The sequence below is a fragment of the Myiozetetes cayanensis genome, unplaced genomic scaffold (genome assembly GCF_022539395.1).
Source record: "Myiozetetes cayanensis isolate MyiCay16 unplaced genomic scaffold, myiCay2020 scf282, whole genome shotgun sequence".
Lineage (NCBI taxonomy): Eukaryota > Metazoa > Chordata > Aves > Passeriformes > Tyrannidae > Myiozetetes > Myiozetetes cayanensis.
The window spans coordinates 14,628-31,666 of record NW_026087502.1 but is presented as its reverse complement, the minus strand read 5'-3'; the positions used below and the strand labels follow the sequence as shown (position 1 = coordinate 31,666).

Below are 17,039 nucleotides of genomic sequence, written 5' to 3'. Positions count from 1 at the left end.
AAATCCCAAATCCACTTGGATCCACCCCAAAATCCTAAATCCAACTAAAAATGCCCCCAAAATCCTAAATCCAACTGGATCCACCCCAAAATCCCAAATCCAACTAAAAATGCCCCCAAAATCCTAAATCCAACTGGAGACACTCCCAAAATCCCGAATCCAGAGAGATCTGCCACCTGGATCCACCCCTAATCCCAAATAAATGGACACACCCCCCAAATCCCAAATCCATCAGGAGACGCCCCCCAAAATCCCAAATCCAACTGGAAACACCCCCCAAAATCCAAAATCCAACTGGAGACGCCCCCAAAATCCTAAATCCAACTGGAGACACCCCCCAAATCCCAAATCCAACTGGAAACACACCCCAAAATCCCAAATCCAACTGGAGACACACCCCAAATCCCAAATCCAACTGGAAACACCCCAAAATCCCAAACCCACCTGGAGATGTCCCCAAAATCCTAAATCCAACTGGAAACACCCCCCAAATCCCAAATCCATCAGGAGACACCCCCAAAATCCCAAATCCAACTAAAAACGCCCCCAAAATCCCAAATCCAACTGGAGACACCCCCAAATCCCAAATCCACCTTCAGACACCCCCCAAAATCCCAAATCCACCTGGAGACGCCACCCAAAATCCCAAACCCAACTGGAAACACCCCAAAATCCCAAATCCAACTGGAGATGCCCCCAAAATCCTAAATCCAACTGGACACACCCCAAAATCCCAAATGCATCTGGAGACACCCCCCAAATCCCAAGGAAACACCCTAAAATCCCAAATCCAACTGGAACCACCCCAAAATCCTAAATCCAACTGGAAACACCCCCAAATCCCAAATCCAACTGGAAACACCCCCAAAATCCCAAATCCAACTGGAGACACCCCCAAAATCCAAAATCCAACTGGACACCCCCCAAAATCCCAAATCCATCTGGATCCACCCCAAAATCCCAAATCTAACTGGAGACACCCCAAAATCCCAAACCCACTTGGATCCACCCCAAAATCCTAAATCCAACTAAAAATGCCCCCAAAATCCCAAATCTGACTGGAGACGCCCCCCAAAATTCCAAACCCACTTGGATCCACCCCAAAATCCCAAACCCACCAGGAGATGCCCCCAAAATCCTAAACCCAAGTGGAACCACCCCCAAAATCCCAAATCCAACTGGAGACACCCCCAAAACCCAAAATCCAACTGGATCCACCCCCCAATCCCAAATCCAGAGGGATCTGCCAGTTGGATCCTCCAGGGGGATTTCCTGGGATCCAGCAGAGGAATTTCCCTGGATCCACCAGGGGGAATTTCCAGGATCCCCCAGGAGGATTTTTGGGGATCCCCCCGAGGAAATTCCTGGGATCCATCAGAGAAATTTCACAGGAATTTCTGGGATCCACCAAGGGGATTTTTGGGGATCAACCAAAGGAATTTCCCAGGATCCACCAGGAGGATTTTCAGGGATCCAGCAGAGCATTTTCCTGGGATCCATCAGGGGGATCTCCCAGCATCCAGCCACAGGAATTTCTTGGGATCCACCACAGGGATTTTTGGGATCCACCACAGGAATTTCTTGGGATCCACCACAGGGATTTCTTGGGATCCACCACAGGGATTTTTGGGATCCACCACAGGGATTTCTTGGGATCCACCAGAGGGATTTTTGGAGATCCATCAGACAAAATTCCCAGGATCCACCAAGGTAAAATTTTTGGGATCCACCCGAGGAATTTCTTGGGATCCAGCTGATGGATTTCCTGGCATCCATCAGAAGAATTTTCCAGGATCCACCAGGAGAGTTTTTTTGGGGGATCAACCAAAGGAATTTTCCAGGATCCACTGGAGAAATTCCAGGGGATCCAACTGACAAAATTCCTGGGATCCACCAGAATTTCTTGGGATCCACCAGAGGATTTTTAAAGGATCCATCCCACAAATTTCCCAGGATCCAACACAGCAAATTCCTGGAATCCACCAGGGGAGGATTTCCCAGGATCCTCCTGAGGGATTTTCTGGGATCCACCAGGAGGATTTCCTGGGATCAACCAAAGGAATTCCCTGGGATTTGCTGGGATCTCCCAGGGGGATCCCCTGGGATCCACCAAGGGGATTTTTTTTGGGATCAACCAAAGGAATTCCCTGGGATTTGCTGGGATCTCCCAGGGGGATTTTCTGGGATCCACCAAGGGGATTTGTTTTGGGATCAACCACAGGAAATTCCCAGGATCCACCAGAGAAATTCCTGGGAATCCCCCAGGAGAATTTTTTTAGGATCCATCCCACAAATTTCCCAGGATCCATCCCACAAATTCCCAAGATCCACCAGGAGGGAAAATTCCCTGGGATCCCCCATCCTGGGGGGGGGGGTGGGAATGGAAATCTTGGAAAAATCTCAAGGAAAAATCATTTCCCTTCCCGTTTTCCCGGGAATTCCGTAGGAATTTTACCTGCTGGAACCTTTCCAGGCCGGCCTTGGGCGCAGCGGGAGCGGAAGGGCCGGGATTGGGGTTGGGATTGGGAATGGGGGTGGGATTGGGGTTGGAATTGGGGTTGGAATTGGGGGTGGGGTTGGGATTGGGGGCGGGAACGGCGCCGGCAGGAGCGGGGGGAGGGGCAGGGCGTGGCTGGGGGAGGGGTGGGCGGGGCTTTCTGGCCCCTCCCCGCCCCAGGGAAATGCTGGGAATGATGTTGGGAATGTTGGGAATCAGCTGGAGGGGGGAGGGGCGGGGTCGGGGAAAAGGGGGGTTGGGAATGGGGTGGGGAGGGGCCATCCCAAAGATGGTTTGGGGGCGGGGGTGGGGAGGGGCGCCTGGGAAGGGCAGGAGGGAGGGGGAGGGGGAGGGGGAGGTTCGGAGGGGGCGGGAATGGGGGCGGGAAGGGGGCGGGGAGGGGCTGGGAGGGATTTGTGAGGGGATTTGGGATGGGATTTGGGATGGAATTTGGGATGATGGGATTTGGGATGGAGGGATTTGGGATGGAGGCGGGGGAGGGGCCGGGGGGTCTCCCGGGAGCTTCGGCTGCAACAAAAAACAACAAAAAAAAAAAAGAGAAGGAAAGAAAAAAAGAGGCAGAAGGTTAGTCCTGGAAAAGGGGGGGGAGGGGAGGGGTTGGGAAGGGCCAAATCCCGGGAAAAACACGAGGGGAGGGGGAGGGAACATCCCAGGGGGGATTCTGGATCCCAATCCCATCCCAATCCCATCCCAAAGCCACTTTTGGGAATAAAAAAAGGAAGGAAAACCAACCAAAAATCCACCTGGGGGATCCTAAAGTGGTTCCAGGAGTGGATTATCCCAGGAAAAACCCACTGGGGGAGGGGTTGGAATCATCCCAGGGAGCCTCTGGATCCCAATCCCATCCCAAAGCCGCTTTTTGGGAGTAAAAAAAGAAGGAAAACCACCCCAAAATCCACCTGGGGGATCCCAAAGTGGCTCCAAGAGGGAATTTTTATCCAGGAGTGGATTATCCCGGGAAAAACCCACTGGGGGAGGGGTTGGAATCATCCCAGGGGACTCTGGATCCCAATCCCATCCCAGGGGGGACTCTGGATCCCAATCCCATCCCAAATCCCATCCCAAAGCTGCTTTTTGGGAGGAAAAAGGAAGGGAAACCACCCCAAAAATCCACCTGAGGGATCCCAAAGTGGCTCCAAGAGGGAATTTTTATCCAGGAGCGACTCCAGGAGTGGATTATCCCAGGAAAAACCCACTGGGGGAGGGGTTGGAACATCCCATGGGGAACTCTGGATCCCAATCCCATCCCAAATCCATCCCAAAGCTGCTTTTTGGGGAGGAAAAAGGAAGGGAAACCACCCCAAAAATCCACCTGGGGGATCCTAAAGTAAATCCAGGAGTGGATTATCCTGGGAAAAACCCACTGGGGGAGGGGTTGGAACATCCCATGGGGAACTCTGGATCCCAATCCCATCCCAATCCCATCCCAAAGCTGCTTTTTGGGGAGGAAAAAAGGAAGGGAAACCACCCCAAAAATCCACCTGGGGGATCCTAAAGTAAATCCAGGAGTAAATTATCCTGGAAAAACCCACTGGGAGAGGGGCTGGAATCTCCCCAAGGAGCCTCTGGATCCCAATCCCATCCCAAATCCATCCCAAAGCTGCTTTTTTGGGAGTAAAAAAGGAAGGAAAACCACCCCAAAAATCCACCTGGGGGATCCCAAAATAAATCCAGGAGTGGATTATCCCAGGAAAAACCTACTGGGGGAGGGGCTGGAATCTCCCAAAGTAACCTCTGGATCCCAATCCCATCCCAAATCCCAGGAAAACTCGCCCTAAATCCGCCTCCAATCCCGTTTTTTCCAAGATTTTGGGAAGCAGGAGAAGGAAAAACCCTGGAAACTCCCCCTGAGCATTCCCAAGGGAATGAAATCCCTGGGAAAAAAAAAAACTTTTTTTGCTGCTCTTCCCCCAAAAAATCCCCCATTCCCAAATTTTTTTCCCCCCAATCCAAGAACGATTTTTTTTTTATGGATTCCACCCCTCCCCCTCTTTTCCCGGGGAATTCCCGGAGCTGGGACCGGCCCGAGGACGATCCCGAGGGATTTGGGGGGGTGGGGAGGGGGGAAGGAAATCCCTGGAATTTGGGGATCCGAGCGTGGCAGGAGCTGAGGGGGTGGAAAAGCAGGAGAAGCAGCAGCAGCTCCGGGGTTAGTGAAGCCAAAGGCAGCGGGAAACGGCCGGAAAAACGGGATGGAAAATGGGAATTGGAGGAGGGGGAAGGGGGGGAGGGGCTGGGAAATAAAAAAATCCCCTTTGGAAAATGGGAATTTGAAAGGGAAAAAAAAAACCCCTTGGAAAAGATAAAATTCCCGCCCCTCCAAAATCTGCCGGATTCCTGGGAAGTTTGGGGATGGATCCGGTGGGAAAGCTCCGCCCCTGGATCCCGGTTTTCCATTGCCAGATCCCGGTTTCCGTTGCTGGATCCCAGTTTTCCCCACTGGATCCCAGGTTTTCTGCCCCTGGATCCCAGGTTTTCCCCACTGGATCCCAGGTTTTTTCACTCCTGGTTCCCAGTTTCCCACTGGATCCCAGTTTCCCACTGCTGGATCCCGGTTTTCCCCACTGGATCCCGGTTTTCCCCACTGGATCCTGGTTTTCCGCTGAATCCCAATTTTTGTATTGCTGGATCCTAGTTTTCCACCCTCAGATCCCAGTTTTCGTCCCCTGAATCCCGGTTTTCTGCCCTGGATCCTGGTTTTCCACCCCTGGATCCCAGTTTTCCGCTGCTGGATCCCAGTTTTTTCCACCCCCAGCTCCCGGTTTTCCGTTGCTGGATCCCCAATTATCCCACTGGATTCCCAGTTTTCTACTGCTGGATCCCAGTTTTCCCCACTGGATCCCAGTTTTCCCCAAGGGATCCCGGTTTTTCACCCTGCTGGATCCCGGTTTTCCGCCCCTGGATCCCAACATCAACTCAACCTCAACTCAACATCAGCCCAACATCAAACTCAACATCAACTCAACCTCAACTCAACATCAGCCCAACATCAAACTCAACATCAACTCAATCTCAACATCAGCCCAACATCAAACTCAACATCAACCCAACCCCAACTCAACCTCAACCCAATCCAACCTCAACTCAACCCAACTCAACCTCAACCCAACTCAACCTCAACTCAACCTCAACCTCAACTCAACCCAACTCAACCTCAACCCAACCTGAACTTAATCCCCAACTCAATCCCAACCCAATCCCAACTCAACCCCAACTCAAACTCAACGCTGTCAACCTCAACCTCAACTCAATCTCAACCCAACTCAACCTCAACTCAACCCAAGCTCAACCCAACCCAACTCAACCTCAACCCAACCCCAACTCAACCCAAACACCACTCAAGGCCAACTCAGCGTCAACATCAACTCAGCATCAACCCCAACGTCAACCCCAACTCAACCTCAACTCCAACCCCAACTCAATGTCCCCAAGCCAAGCCCAACCTCAAAGTCAACCCCAAACTCAACATCAACGTTACCCCCACTCAACCTCCACTCACCGTCAACCCAACCCCAACCTTGAGGTCAACCCCAAACACAACCCCAAACTCAAGCTCATCGTTACCCCCACCCCAGCTCAAGGTCGATTCAATGTCAAACTCAACCTCAACTTCCACTCAACATCGACCCAACCCCAACTTCAAACTCAACCCCAACCTCAACTCAACCCCAACCTCAACTCAACCCCAACTTCAACTCAACCCCAACTTCAAACTCAACCCCAACTTCAAACTCAACCCCAACTTCAAACTCAACCCCAACCTCAACTCAACCACAACCTCAACTCAAACCCAACCTCAAACTCAACCCCAACCTCAACTCAACCTCAACAATCCAACCCCAACCTCACCATGACCCCACCTCAGCTCAACGTCAACCTCAACCCCAACCACCCCAAACTCAACCCCAACCCCACCATGACCCCACCTCAGCTCAATGTCAACCTCAACCCCAACCACCCCAAACTCAACCCCAACCCCACCATGACCCCACCTCAGCTCAACGTCAACCTCAACCCCAACCACCCCAAACTCAACCCCAACCCCACCATGACCCCACCTCAGCTCAATGTCAACTCCACCTCAACAACCCAAACTCAACCCCAACCCCACCACGACCCCCCCCGTGCCGCGAGGCCCCACCAGCACCTCCACCCCGAAATCCCCTTCCCCACCCGCCATCCCCTCCCCTCCCCCTCACCTGCTGCAGGAACATCTGCATGGACTCCTGGCCCAGGACGGCGCCGGGCGCGGCCGCCGCTCCCAGCAGGATCTTCTCGGGGCTGCCGGCGAGCCCCGGGCTGGGCTGGGAGGTGCCGGCGGGCACGGCGGGCACGCTGAGCTGCAGCGACGCCGACGCCGGCGCCGCGGCGGGCGCGGGGGGCTGGACGGTGAGGACGGAGCCGGGGTCGGCGCCGGGGCCGGGGCTGGCGCCGGGGGGAGCGGCGGTTGCGGCGCCGGGGGCCGCCTGGATGCCGACGGCCGCGCCCAGCCCGCCGCCGGCGCTCAGCATCACCTGGCTGGCCAACGTCACCCCCTGGATCACCGTGGGCGCCGCCGCCGCCGCCGCCTGGCTCTGGCTGGGCAGCGTCCCCGCCAGCGACACCGGCATCTGGAAGAGCGCCGGCTGCCCCACCTGGCCCGGCTGCAGCTGGATGGGCGCCGACAGGATGTGGGCGGTGCCGTGGGAGTTGGGCGACGTCAGCACGGGGCCCAGGTTGAGCTGGCCCGCCAGGTTCTGGTTGGTGAGGATCTGCGCCGGCAGGGCCTGGTTGGCGATGAGCTGCGCGCCGCCGGCGGCGCCCTGGCCGGCCAGGAGGCCGGCGCCGTGCGGGGCCGCCAGGATCTGGCCCCCGACGCCGGCGGGCAGCGCCGAGAGCGGCTGGGCCAGCTGGCCCGGCAGCAGGAACTGGTTCTGGCCCTGGAAGTGCTGCGCGGGGATGACGATGCTGCCGCCCTGGTTGAGCACGTGCACGCTCATGGGCTTGCCCAGCGCCGCCGCCGCCGCCGCCGCCGCCGCCGCCGCCGCCTGGGGGGCCCCTGGGGGCTTGAAGACGTTGGGGGGGAAGCCCGAGAGCACCACGTTGGGCGCCGCTTTGCCGGCCATGAAGGTCAAGTTCTGCTGCTGTTGCTGCTGCTGCGGCTGCTGTTGTTGTTGTTGTTGCTGTTGTTGTTGCTGCTGGGGCGCCTTGGCCGCCGGGGCCTCGCCGGGCAGCGCCAGCGCGGCGGCTCCGCCGGAGTTGGGGCGGCGAAGGGCTTGGGCGTGATCTGGTAGAGCTTCTGGGGCAGCACCTGCCCGGCGGGCTTGGGCTGGATGGGCGTGGGCGTGCGGTGGATGATGACGTTGGGCGCCGGCACCAGGGAGCCGCCCAGGCCGGAGGTGACGGTGAGCGGCGCCGGGGAGACGCCGCCGAACACCGAGCTGCCGTTGAGGGCGGTGGTGGCGGCCGGGAGGCTCTTCTGGATCACCAGGCCCGGCCCCCCCTGCGAGGACGGCGCCGCCAGCGCCGCCTCGGGCTGGGCGATGTAGCCCCCCACGGCCGCCACCGGCGCCGGCTTGGCCAGCAGCTGCGGCGCCGCCGGCTGGTTGATGGCCATCACCTGCTGGCCCACCACCTGGATGGGCCCCAGGCCCAGCGCGCCGCCGGGGCTGCCGTTGGGGAGCCCGGGCAGGTTGGGCAGGGGCTGGATGGTGACGTTGCCCAGCCCCACCTGCTGCAGGAAGGGCTGCACGCCGATGGCCTTGCCGACCGCGTCGGCGCCCACCGGCTGCGGCACCAGGGCCTGGTGGGCCAGCACGGCGGGGGGTTGGATGCCCAGCAGGTCGGCGGCGCCGCCGGGGAAGAGCTGGGGGGCTCCGTCGGCCGCCGCCTGCACCACGGGCTGCAGGGCGGGCAGCTGGAAGGAGCCCAGGTCCAGCTCGGCCTCGGCCTCCAGCGTCTGCTCGGTGATGTTGGCCTCCTGCAGGCTCTGCTGCAGGATGTCGCACGGCTGCTCGGCGCCGGCGCCGGCGCCCGAGGGCGAGCCCAGGATGTCATCCTCCAGGAAGTCCAGGTCCACGCTGGCCGCCGGCTGGCTCGGCTCCGCGCTCAGGGGGTTCCCGGCGGCCTCCTGCCCGTGGAGCTGCGGCAACGGAGATGGGGCGGGGGGGAAGGGGAGGTCAGAGCGCGGGTGGGGACTCGAGGGACGTGACGGAGCTCGAGGGAGATCAATAGAAACCAACTGAGCTCAATGGAGCTCAACAGAGCTTAACAGAACTCAACTGAGCTCAACGGGACTCAACTGAGCTCAACAGGACTCAACTGAGCTCAACAGGACTCAACTGAGCTCAACGGAACCCAACTGGGTTCAACGGAACCCAACTGGGTTCAACGGAACTCGGTGGAACTCAACAGAACTCAACAGAGCTTAACAGAACCCAACTGAGCTCAACGGAACCCAACTGAGCTCAATGGAACCCAACTGGGTTCAATGGAACTCGGTGGAACTCAACAGAACTCAACAGAGTTTAATGGACATCAACTGAGCTCAATGGACCTCAATGGAGCTCAACAGAGCTCAGTGGAGCTCAACGAACCTCAACGGAGCTCAACGGAACCCAGTGAAGCTCTGTGAAGTTGAGTTGAGCTCAACAAAGCTCAGTGGAGCTCATCCAGACTCAGTGGAGCTCATCCAGACTCAGTGGAGCTCAACCAGACTCAGTGGAGCTCAACCAGACTCAGTGGGGCTCAATGGAGCTCAAGAGAGGTCAACAGAACTCCAAGGAGCTCAATGGAAATTAATCAAACTCAATTAAACTCAATTAAACTCAATTGAACTCAATGGAAGTCACTGGAGCTCAACAGAACTCGATGGACCCCAAAGCACCTCAATAGGTCTCAATGAAGCTCAACAGAACTTGATGGGACTCAAAGTCAATGGAGCTCAAAGGACCTCAAGAGAACCCAGTGAAGCTCAGTGGAACTCAGTGGAGCTCAATGGACCTCAATGGACCTCAATGGAGCTCAACCCAACTCAATGGAGCTCAATGGACCTCCATGGACCTCAACCCAACGCAATGGACCTCCATGGACCTCCATGGAGCTCAACCCAACTCAGTGGAGCTCAATGGAGCTCAACCCAACACAATGGACCTCCATGGACCTCAATGGAAGTCAATGAAAGTCAATGAAAGTCAATGGAAATCAATGGAAGTCAATGGAAGTCAATGGAGCTCAACCCAACTCAACGGAAGCCGCTCACTGAAAGTCAACAAAACTCAACAGAACTCAACAAAAAATCACCCATAAAAATCCCCCAAAATGAAGGAAACTCAACAAAAGTCAATGGAAACTCAGGGAAACTCGGTCAAATTTCACCAAACTCAACCAAACTCAACAGAAACTCGACCAAAGGCAATGGAAAATAAAACAGAAAATCAATCCAAGGTAAGGGAAACTCAACAGAAAATCAACCAAACCCAATGGAAACTCAACCAAAGCCAATGGAAACTCAACCCAACCCAATGGAAACTCAACCAAACTTCACCAAACTCTACCAAACCCAATGGAAAATAAAACAGAGAATCAACCAAACCCAATGGAAACTCAACAGAAACTCAACCAAACCCAACGAAAACTCAACCAAAGTCAATGGAAAAAAACACAAAAAATCAATCAAAGCCAATGGAAACTTAACCAAAGCCAATGGAAACTCAACAGAAACTTAACCAAAGCCTATGGAAACTCGACCAAACTTCACCAAACTCAACCAAAGTCAATGGAAAGTAAACAGAAAATCAACCAAACTTAATCAAAGCCAATGGAAACTGAACCAATGCCAATGGAAACTCAACCAAACTTCACCAAACTCAGTGAAAACTCAAAGTTGACAGAAAGTCACCCAAACCCAAAGGAAACTCAACCAAAAACTGAACTCCACAAAACAACAAGAAAACTCAACCAAAGTCAACCAAAACTCAACCAAACTGAACCAAACTCAACCAACCCAGTCAAACTAAACCAACTCAACCAACTTGACCAAAACTGAACCAAAACTCAACCAACTCAACCAAAACTGAAAACTCAGCCAACCAAAACTCAACCAACCCAACCAAACCCACCCAAACTCAACCAAACCGGCCAAAGTCAACCCAAACTCAACCCAAACTCATCCAAACTCAACCCAAACTCAATCAAAACTCAACCCCAAATCATCCAATCTCAATCCAAACTCAACCAAAATTCAAAACCAATTCAATTCAAACTCAACCCAAATTCAAACTCAACCAAAACTCGACAAAACCAAAGTCACCCAAACCCAACCAAAGTCACCCAAAGTCACCCAAACTCAACCAAAAGTCACCCAAACCCAACCAAATTCATCCAAACTCCGGATTCTTTGGGAATTCCGGGCCCATCCCGCGGTTCTGTCACTCCGTAATCTCCCCTTTGGGAGAGCAAAGAGGTTTTTTTTGGGAAATGAAGGAAAAAAATCCCATGGGAAAAGGAAGGGAAAAGAATGGAATAAAAATTCCCCCAAAGTGGGGGAAAATCCCTGGAAAAGAGGATTTTTGGGATAAGCACTTTGGCTTTTGGTCCAAAAGGGGGAGGACAAAAAAATCAAAGCTCAAAATTAAAGAAAAGGGAAAAAAAAAAGGGATTAAAATGAAAACTCGGGAAAAAAAAAAACAACAAAAAATGACCCGGAACGAGAGAAAATTCCGGGAAAAACCCGGAAAAGGGGGAAAAAAGCAGGGAATGGAGGGTGAGGGTTTCATGCTGGTTGGGCATGCACAGCAGGCCATGCTTGGGGGGGAAAATGAGGGAAAAAAGGGATTTTCCGGCCAAATTCCGGGTTTATTCCGGATTTTCAGCCCCCCCTTGCTCTGGGAGGCTCCGGAGGATCGGGAATTTTGGAGTTTTCCAGGAGTTTTCCCAAGGTTTTGGAAAGGTCTGGGGGGTTTTGGGTCCTGCTTTTGCAGCTCCCGGAGCTGAAAATTCACAAATGTGTTGAATTTTTGGGTTTAAATTGGGGGTTTTGGGATTTTCTCCCGGGAAATCCTTGGGCAAAATAAAAAGTGGGATAAGGAGGGGAGGAAAATGGGAATACCTACCCCAGCACCTTCAAAAAAGGCACTGGCAGCATCTCCTGAGTTGTCCAGGAGATCCTCACTGTCAATCTGGAAGGAGAAACACGCACGGCGTTTACGGAGATTTACACGGGGAAAACGGGGGAAAACGGGGGGAAAATGGGAAAAAAATGGGGGAAAAATGAGTGAAAAATGGGGAAAAATGGGAGAAAAAAATAGAGGGAAAATGAGAGAAAAAAATGGGGGGAAAAATGAGAGAAAAAAAATGGGGGAAAAATGAGAGAAAAATGGGAAAAAATGGGAGAAAAATGAGAGGAAATAATTAGAGAAAATGGGGAAAAATGGGGGAAAAAATGGGGGGAAAAATGGGGGAAAATGAGAGGAAAAAAATGGGGAAAAATGGGAGAAAAATGAGAGGAAATAATTAGAGAAAATGGGGAAAAAATGGGTAAAAAATGGGTGAAAAATGAGAGAAAAATGGGAAAAAATGGGAGAAAAATGAGAGGAAATAATTAGAGAAAATGGGGAAAAATGGGGGAAAAAATGGGGGGAAAAATGGGGGAAAATGAGGGAAAAATGGGAGAATAACGGGAAAAAATAATAGGAGAAAATGGGAAAAAATGAGAATAAAAGGAAAAAATCTGAGAAAAATGGAGGAAAATGGGAGAAAATAATGGGAGAAAATAAGAAAAAAATAGAAGAAAATGGGAGAAAAAAGGGATGAAGTGGGAGAAAAATGGGAGATAATGGGAAAGAAATGGGAGAATAATGGGAAAAATAGAAGAAAAATGAGAAAAAATGGGAGAAAAATGAGAGAAAATGGGTAAAATAATGGGAGAAAAATGGGAAACAACAGGAGAAAAAGGGGAGAATATGGGAGAAATAAAGGAGAATGGAAACAAAATGGGGGAGAAAATGGGAGAAAAAATTGGGAGAATGGGAAAAAAATGGGAGAAAAATGGGAGAAAAATGGGAGAAATGGGAGAGAAATGGGAGAAATGGGAGAGAAATGGGAGAGAAATGAGAAAAAAATGGGGAAAAAATAAGACCAAAAAATGGGACAAAACAAGAAAAAAATGGGAAAAAAAAGAGAGAAAAAACGAGAAAAAATGGGAGAAAAATTCCTAAAAAAAAAAGAGAAAAATTCCTAAAAAAAAACCAAACCCAGGCTGGATGGAAAAAGTTGGGTTGGAGGGAAAGAAAGGGGGGAGGGGCTGGAAAAAAATCCAAAATCAGGGAGGGGGTTTTGGTGGAGCAAAAAGGGAGGAATTTGGGGTTTTTGGGGGTCTCACCTTTTCGGATCCATGTAAAAAATCGTTCAGGGCCTGAGGATCGCTGGAAAAAAAGCAGGAAAAGAGGATTAGGGGTGGAATTTTGGGGATTTGGGGGGTGGGGAGGGAAAATTGGGGAATTTGGAGGGAAATTTGGGGATTTTGGAGGGAAATTTGGGGGTTCTGGAAGGAAATTTGAAATCCTGGGGGGAAATTTGGGGGTTCTGGAGGGAAATTTGGGGAATTTGGAAGGAAAATTGGGGATTCTGCAGGGAAATTTGGGGATTTTGGAGGGAAATTTGGGGATTTTGGAGGGAAATTTGGGGATTTTGGGGGGAAATTTGGGGATTTTGGAGGGAAATTTGGGGATTTTGGGGGGAAATTTGAGATTCTGGAGGGAAATTTGGGGATTCTGGGGGGAAAATTGGGGATTCTAAAGGGAAATTTGGGATTCTGGGGGGAAAATTGGGATTCTGGAGGGAATTTTGGGATTCTGGGGGTGCTGGGGGGGGTTGGGATGTTTGTCACCTTTTTGGGGAAGTTTTTGGCCTTTTTTGGGACATTTTCTCTTTTTTGGGATATTTCCCATCCTTTATGGGACATTTTCCCTCTTTTTGGTCCATTTCCAGTCCTTTCTGGGTCATTTCCCACTCTTTTTTTGGAGTTTCCCATCCTTTTTGGGCCACTTCCAGTCCTTTTTGGGACATTTCCAGCCCTTTTTAGGGATATTTTCAGCCTTTTTTTTGACATTTCCAGCCCCTTTTGGGTCATTTCCCGCTGCTTTTGGGACCCTTTTCAACCTTCCCAGGACAATTCCCACCTTTCCAGGGCCAATTCCCACCTTTCCAGGGACAATTCCCACCTTTCCAGGGCCAATTCCCACCTTTTCCAGGACGATTCCCACCTTTTTTGGGTGGTTTTCCCCCCTTTTTGGGTTGTTTTTCCCCCTTTTTGGGTGGTTTTTCCCCCATTTTGGGTCATTTCCAGCCGGATTTGGGACCTTTCCTGCCCTTTCCGGGTTATCCCAGGCCGTTCCCACCCTTTTTTTTGGGAATTCCGCCCTCCCAGGACTCCCAGGACTCACCAGATGACATCGAGGAGGCACCGCCCGTCTTCATCATCCATGACAACTGCAAAGCACCCACAGGAAATGTTAAATTTTTCCATGGAAAAATCGGGAATTCCGGCCGGATTTGGGGTCCTTTTCCCTCGGGGCTTCAACCCCGGGCGGGGATTGGGGGGAAAATTGGGATAAAACCTCAGGAAAAGGGGGAAAAAGAGGGAATTTGAGGGGTTTTCCGGGAGGGAATTCCAAGGGAAGTAAGGGATGAGGGGATGGGGAGGGAATTCCTGGAGAAATCCAGCAGGGAAAGGGATTGAGCCCAAAATTCCTGAGGGGTTGAGCCCAAAATTCCAGAGGGAAAGGGATTGAACCCAAAATTCCTGAGGGACTGAGCCCAAAATCCCTCAGGGATTGATCCCAAAATTCCTGAGGGATTGAGCCCAAAATCCTTCAGGGATTGATCCCAAAATTCCAGAGGAAAAGGGATTGATCCCAAAATCCTTCAGGGATTGATCCCAAAATTCCAGAGGAAAAGGGATTGATCGCAAAATCCTTCAGGGATTGATCCCAAAGTTCTCTCAGGGATTGATCCCAAAATTCCAGAGGAAAAGGGATTGATCCCAAAATCCTTCAGGGATTGATCCCAAAATCCCTCAGGAATTGAGCCCAAAATTCCTCAGAATTCCCTCCCCCCTTTTCCCATTTCCCAAATCCAAGAAACCCAAACAATTCCAAGAATTCTTTCCCACTTTTTTTCTTTTTTTTTGTGGGAAAATCCTTAAAAAAAACCAAAACTGAAGCCCGTTGGGAATTCCCGACATTCCAACCCCTTTTTCCCGAGAGAAATTCCCACTTTTCCTCCTCCCAAGGATTCCCCAGGTTCAGCCATTCCCCCTTTTCCCGGGATTTCAAGGAATTTGGGAGCAGGAAAACACCAAAAAAATGGGAATGTTTTGGGGTAGAAAACCAGGGAATTCCAGCCCTGGATCCAAAGCTCATCCAGGGGGGTTTTGGGCCTGGGAAAAGTGGGAATTCCAAGGGAATTCCTGGAGAGGAGGGAAAAGCATCCGGAGGTTCCCAAATCCTGGATTTTCCCTGGTTTTGTTTTTTTTTCCCAGTCCTATCCTGGATTTTTTGGGGACTCCCTGAGGGGGTTCCTGGTTTGGATTTTCCTGAAATTCCGGGGTCCAGGGGTGGGAAAAGCTGGGATAAAACTGGGACAAATCCAGGATAAAATTGGGATAAAACTGGGATGAATGGGGGATAAACACAGGATAAAATTGGGATAAATCCAGGATAAAATTGGGATAAAACTGGGATGAATGGGGGATAAATCCAGGATGCAATTGGGATAAATCCTGGGTAAATCTGGGATAAAACTGGGATAAATGGAGGATAAATCCAGGATAAAATTGGGATAAATCTGGGAGGAATGGGGGGTAAATCTGGGATACAACTGGGATAAAATTGAGATGAATGTGGGATAAATCCAGGATAAAACTGGGATAAATTCCAGAGGAACAGGGAGTAAATCTGGGATACGACTGAAATAATTCCAGGATAAATCTGGGATAAAACTGGGATAAATCCTGGATAAAACTGGGATAGATCCGGGATGAATCCCAGATAAACCTGGGATAAAATTGGGATAAATCCCAAACAACACTGAGATAAATCCGGAATAAAATTGGGAGTAACGAGCGTAAATTGGGGATAAAAGAGGGATAAATCCAGGGCAAATCTGGGATAAATCCGGGGTAAAACTGGGGTGAATTGAGGGGGAATTTGGGGTAAAACTGGGATAAAAGTGGGGTGACTTTGGGGTAAATTTGGGGTAAATCTGGGATGAATTTGGGGTCAATTTGGGGTCAATTTGGGGTCAATGGGGGATAAACCCAGGATAAATTTGGAGTGAATTTGGAGTGGAATTGGGATAAATTTGGAGTAAATTTAGGGTAAATCTGGGGTAAATTTGGGATAAAATCGGGATAAATCTGGGGTCAATTTGGGGTGAATTTGGGGTAAATCTGGGATAAACTTGGGGTGAATTTGGGATAAATCTGGGATGAATTTGGGGTAAATTTGGGGTAAACTTGGGGTAAATTTGGGATAAATTTGGGGTAAATCTGGGGTAAATCTGGGGTAAATCTGGGGTAAATCTGGGATAAATCTGGGATAAACTTAGGGATAAATCTGGGGTAAAATTGGGGATAAATTTGGGATAAATCTGGAATAAACTTGGGGATAAATCTGGGATAAATTTGGGGTGAATTTGGGATAAACTTGGGGATAAATTTGGGGTAACTTTGGGGTCTATTTGGGGTGAATTTGGGATAAATCTGGGATAAATTTGGGGATAAATCTGGAATAAATTTGGGGATAAATCTGGGATAAACTTGGGGATAATTTTGGGGTGACTTTGGGGATAAATTTGGGATAAATTTGGGGATAAATCTGGGATAAACTTGGGAATAAATTTGGGATAAATCTGGGATAAATTTGGGGTGACTTTGGGGTTTATTTGAGGTGAATTTTGGGTGGATTTGGGGTAAATTTGGGGCAAGGGTTCGATTTTGGGCTCCGGGAATTCCGGGGATCCCAAAACTGGCCCTGCTGGGGGGGGGAAAAAAGGAGGGGAGGAAGAGGAAGAGGGGGAAGAGGAAGAGGAGGAGGAAGAGGAGGAGGAAGAGAAAGAGAAGAAGGAAGAGGAGGAAAAGGAAGAGGGGGAGGAGGAAGAGGAATAGGAAGAAGGAGGAGGAAGAGGGGGAAGGAGAGGAAGAAGAGGAGGAAGAACAAGAGGAGGAGGAAACAGAAACAGGAGGAAGATGAAGAGGAGAAAGAGGGGGAGGAAGAAGAGGAGGAAGAGGAGGAAGAAGAAAAGGAGGAGAAAGAGGAAGGACACACCCCCCCAGCTGAGTCCTTGAGGAGGAAGAGGAAGAGGAAGATGAAGAGGAGGAGGAAGAGGAGGGACCCCCTCCCAGCAGCTCTGGGTCCCTGAGCAGGAAAAGGAAGGGCAGGAAGAGGAAGAGGAGGAAGAGGAGGAGGAGGAGCAGGAGGAGGAGAAAGAAGAAGAGGAGGAAGAGCAGCAGGAGGAGGAGGAAGAGGAGAAAGAGGAGGAG

The 17,039-nt window shown here is 51.1% G+C and overlaps 1 protein-coding gene across 1 annotated transcript in view; it reads right to left on the bottom strand.

Moving 5' to 3' along the window:
- LOC126643952 (BRD4-interacting chromatin-remodeling complex-associated protein-like) overlaps nt 1–17,039 on the bottom strand; it is a 34,860-nt gene that overhangs the window by 15,614 nt on the left and 2,207 nt on the right. The window contains 5 exon segments of the mRNA XM_050322743.1: nt 6,718–7,764; nt 7,767–8,639; nt 11,611–11,676; nt 12,879–12,921; nt 13,942–13,987. Of these exon segments, the coding sequence (XP_050178700.1) occupies nt 6,718–7,764; nt 7,767–8,639; nt 11,611–11,676; nt 12,879–12,921; nt 13,942–13,982 (2,070 nt within the window). The 5' untranslated portion in view covers nt 13,983–13,987.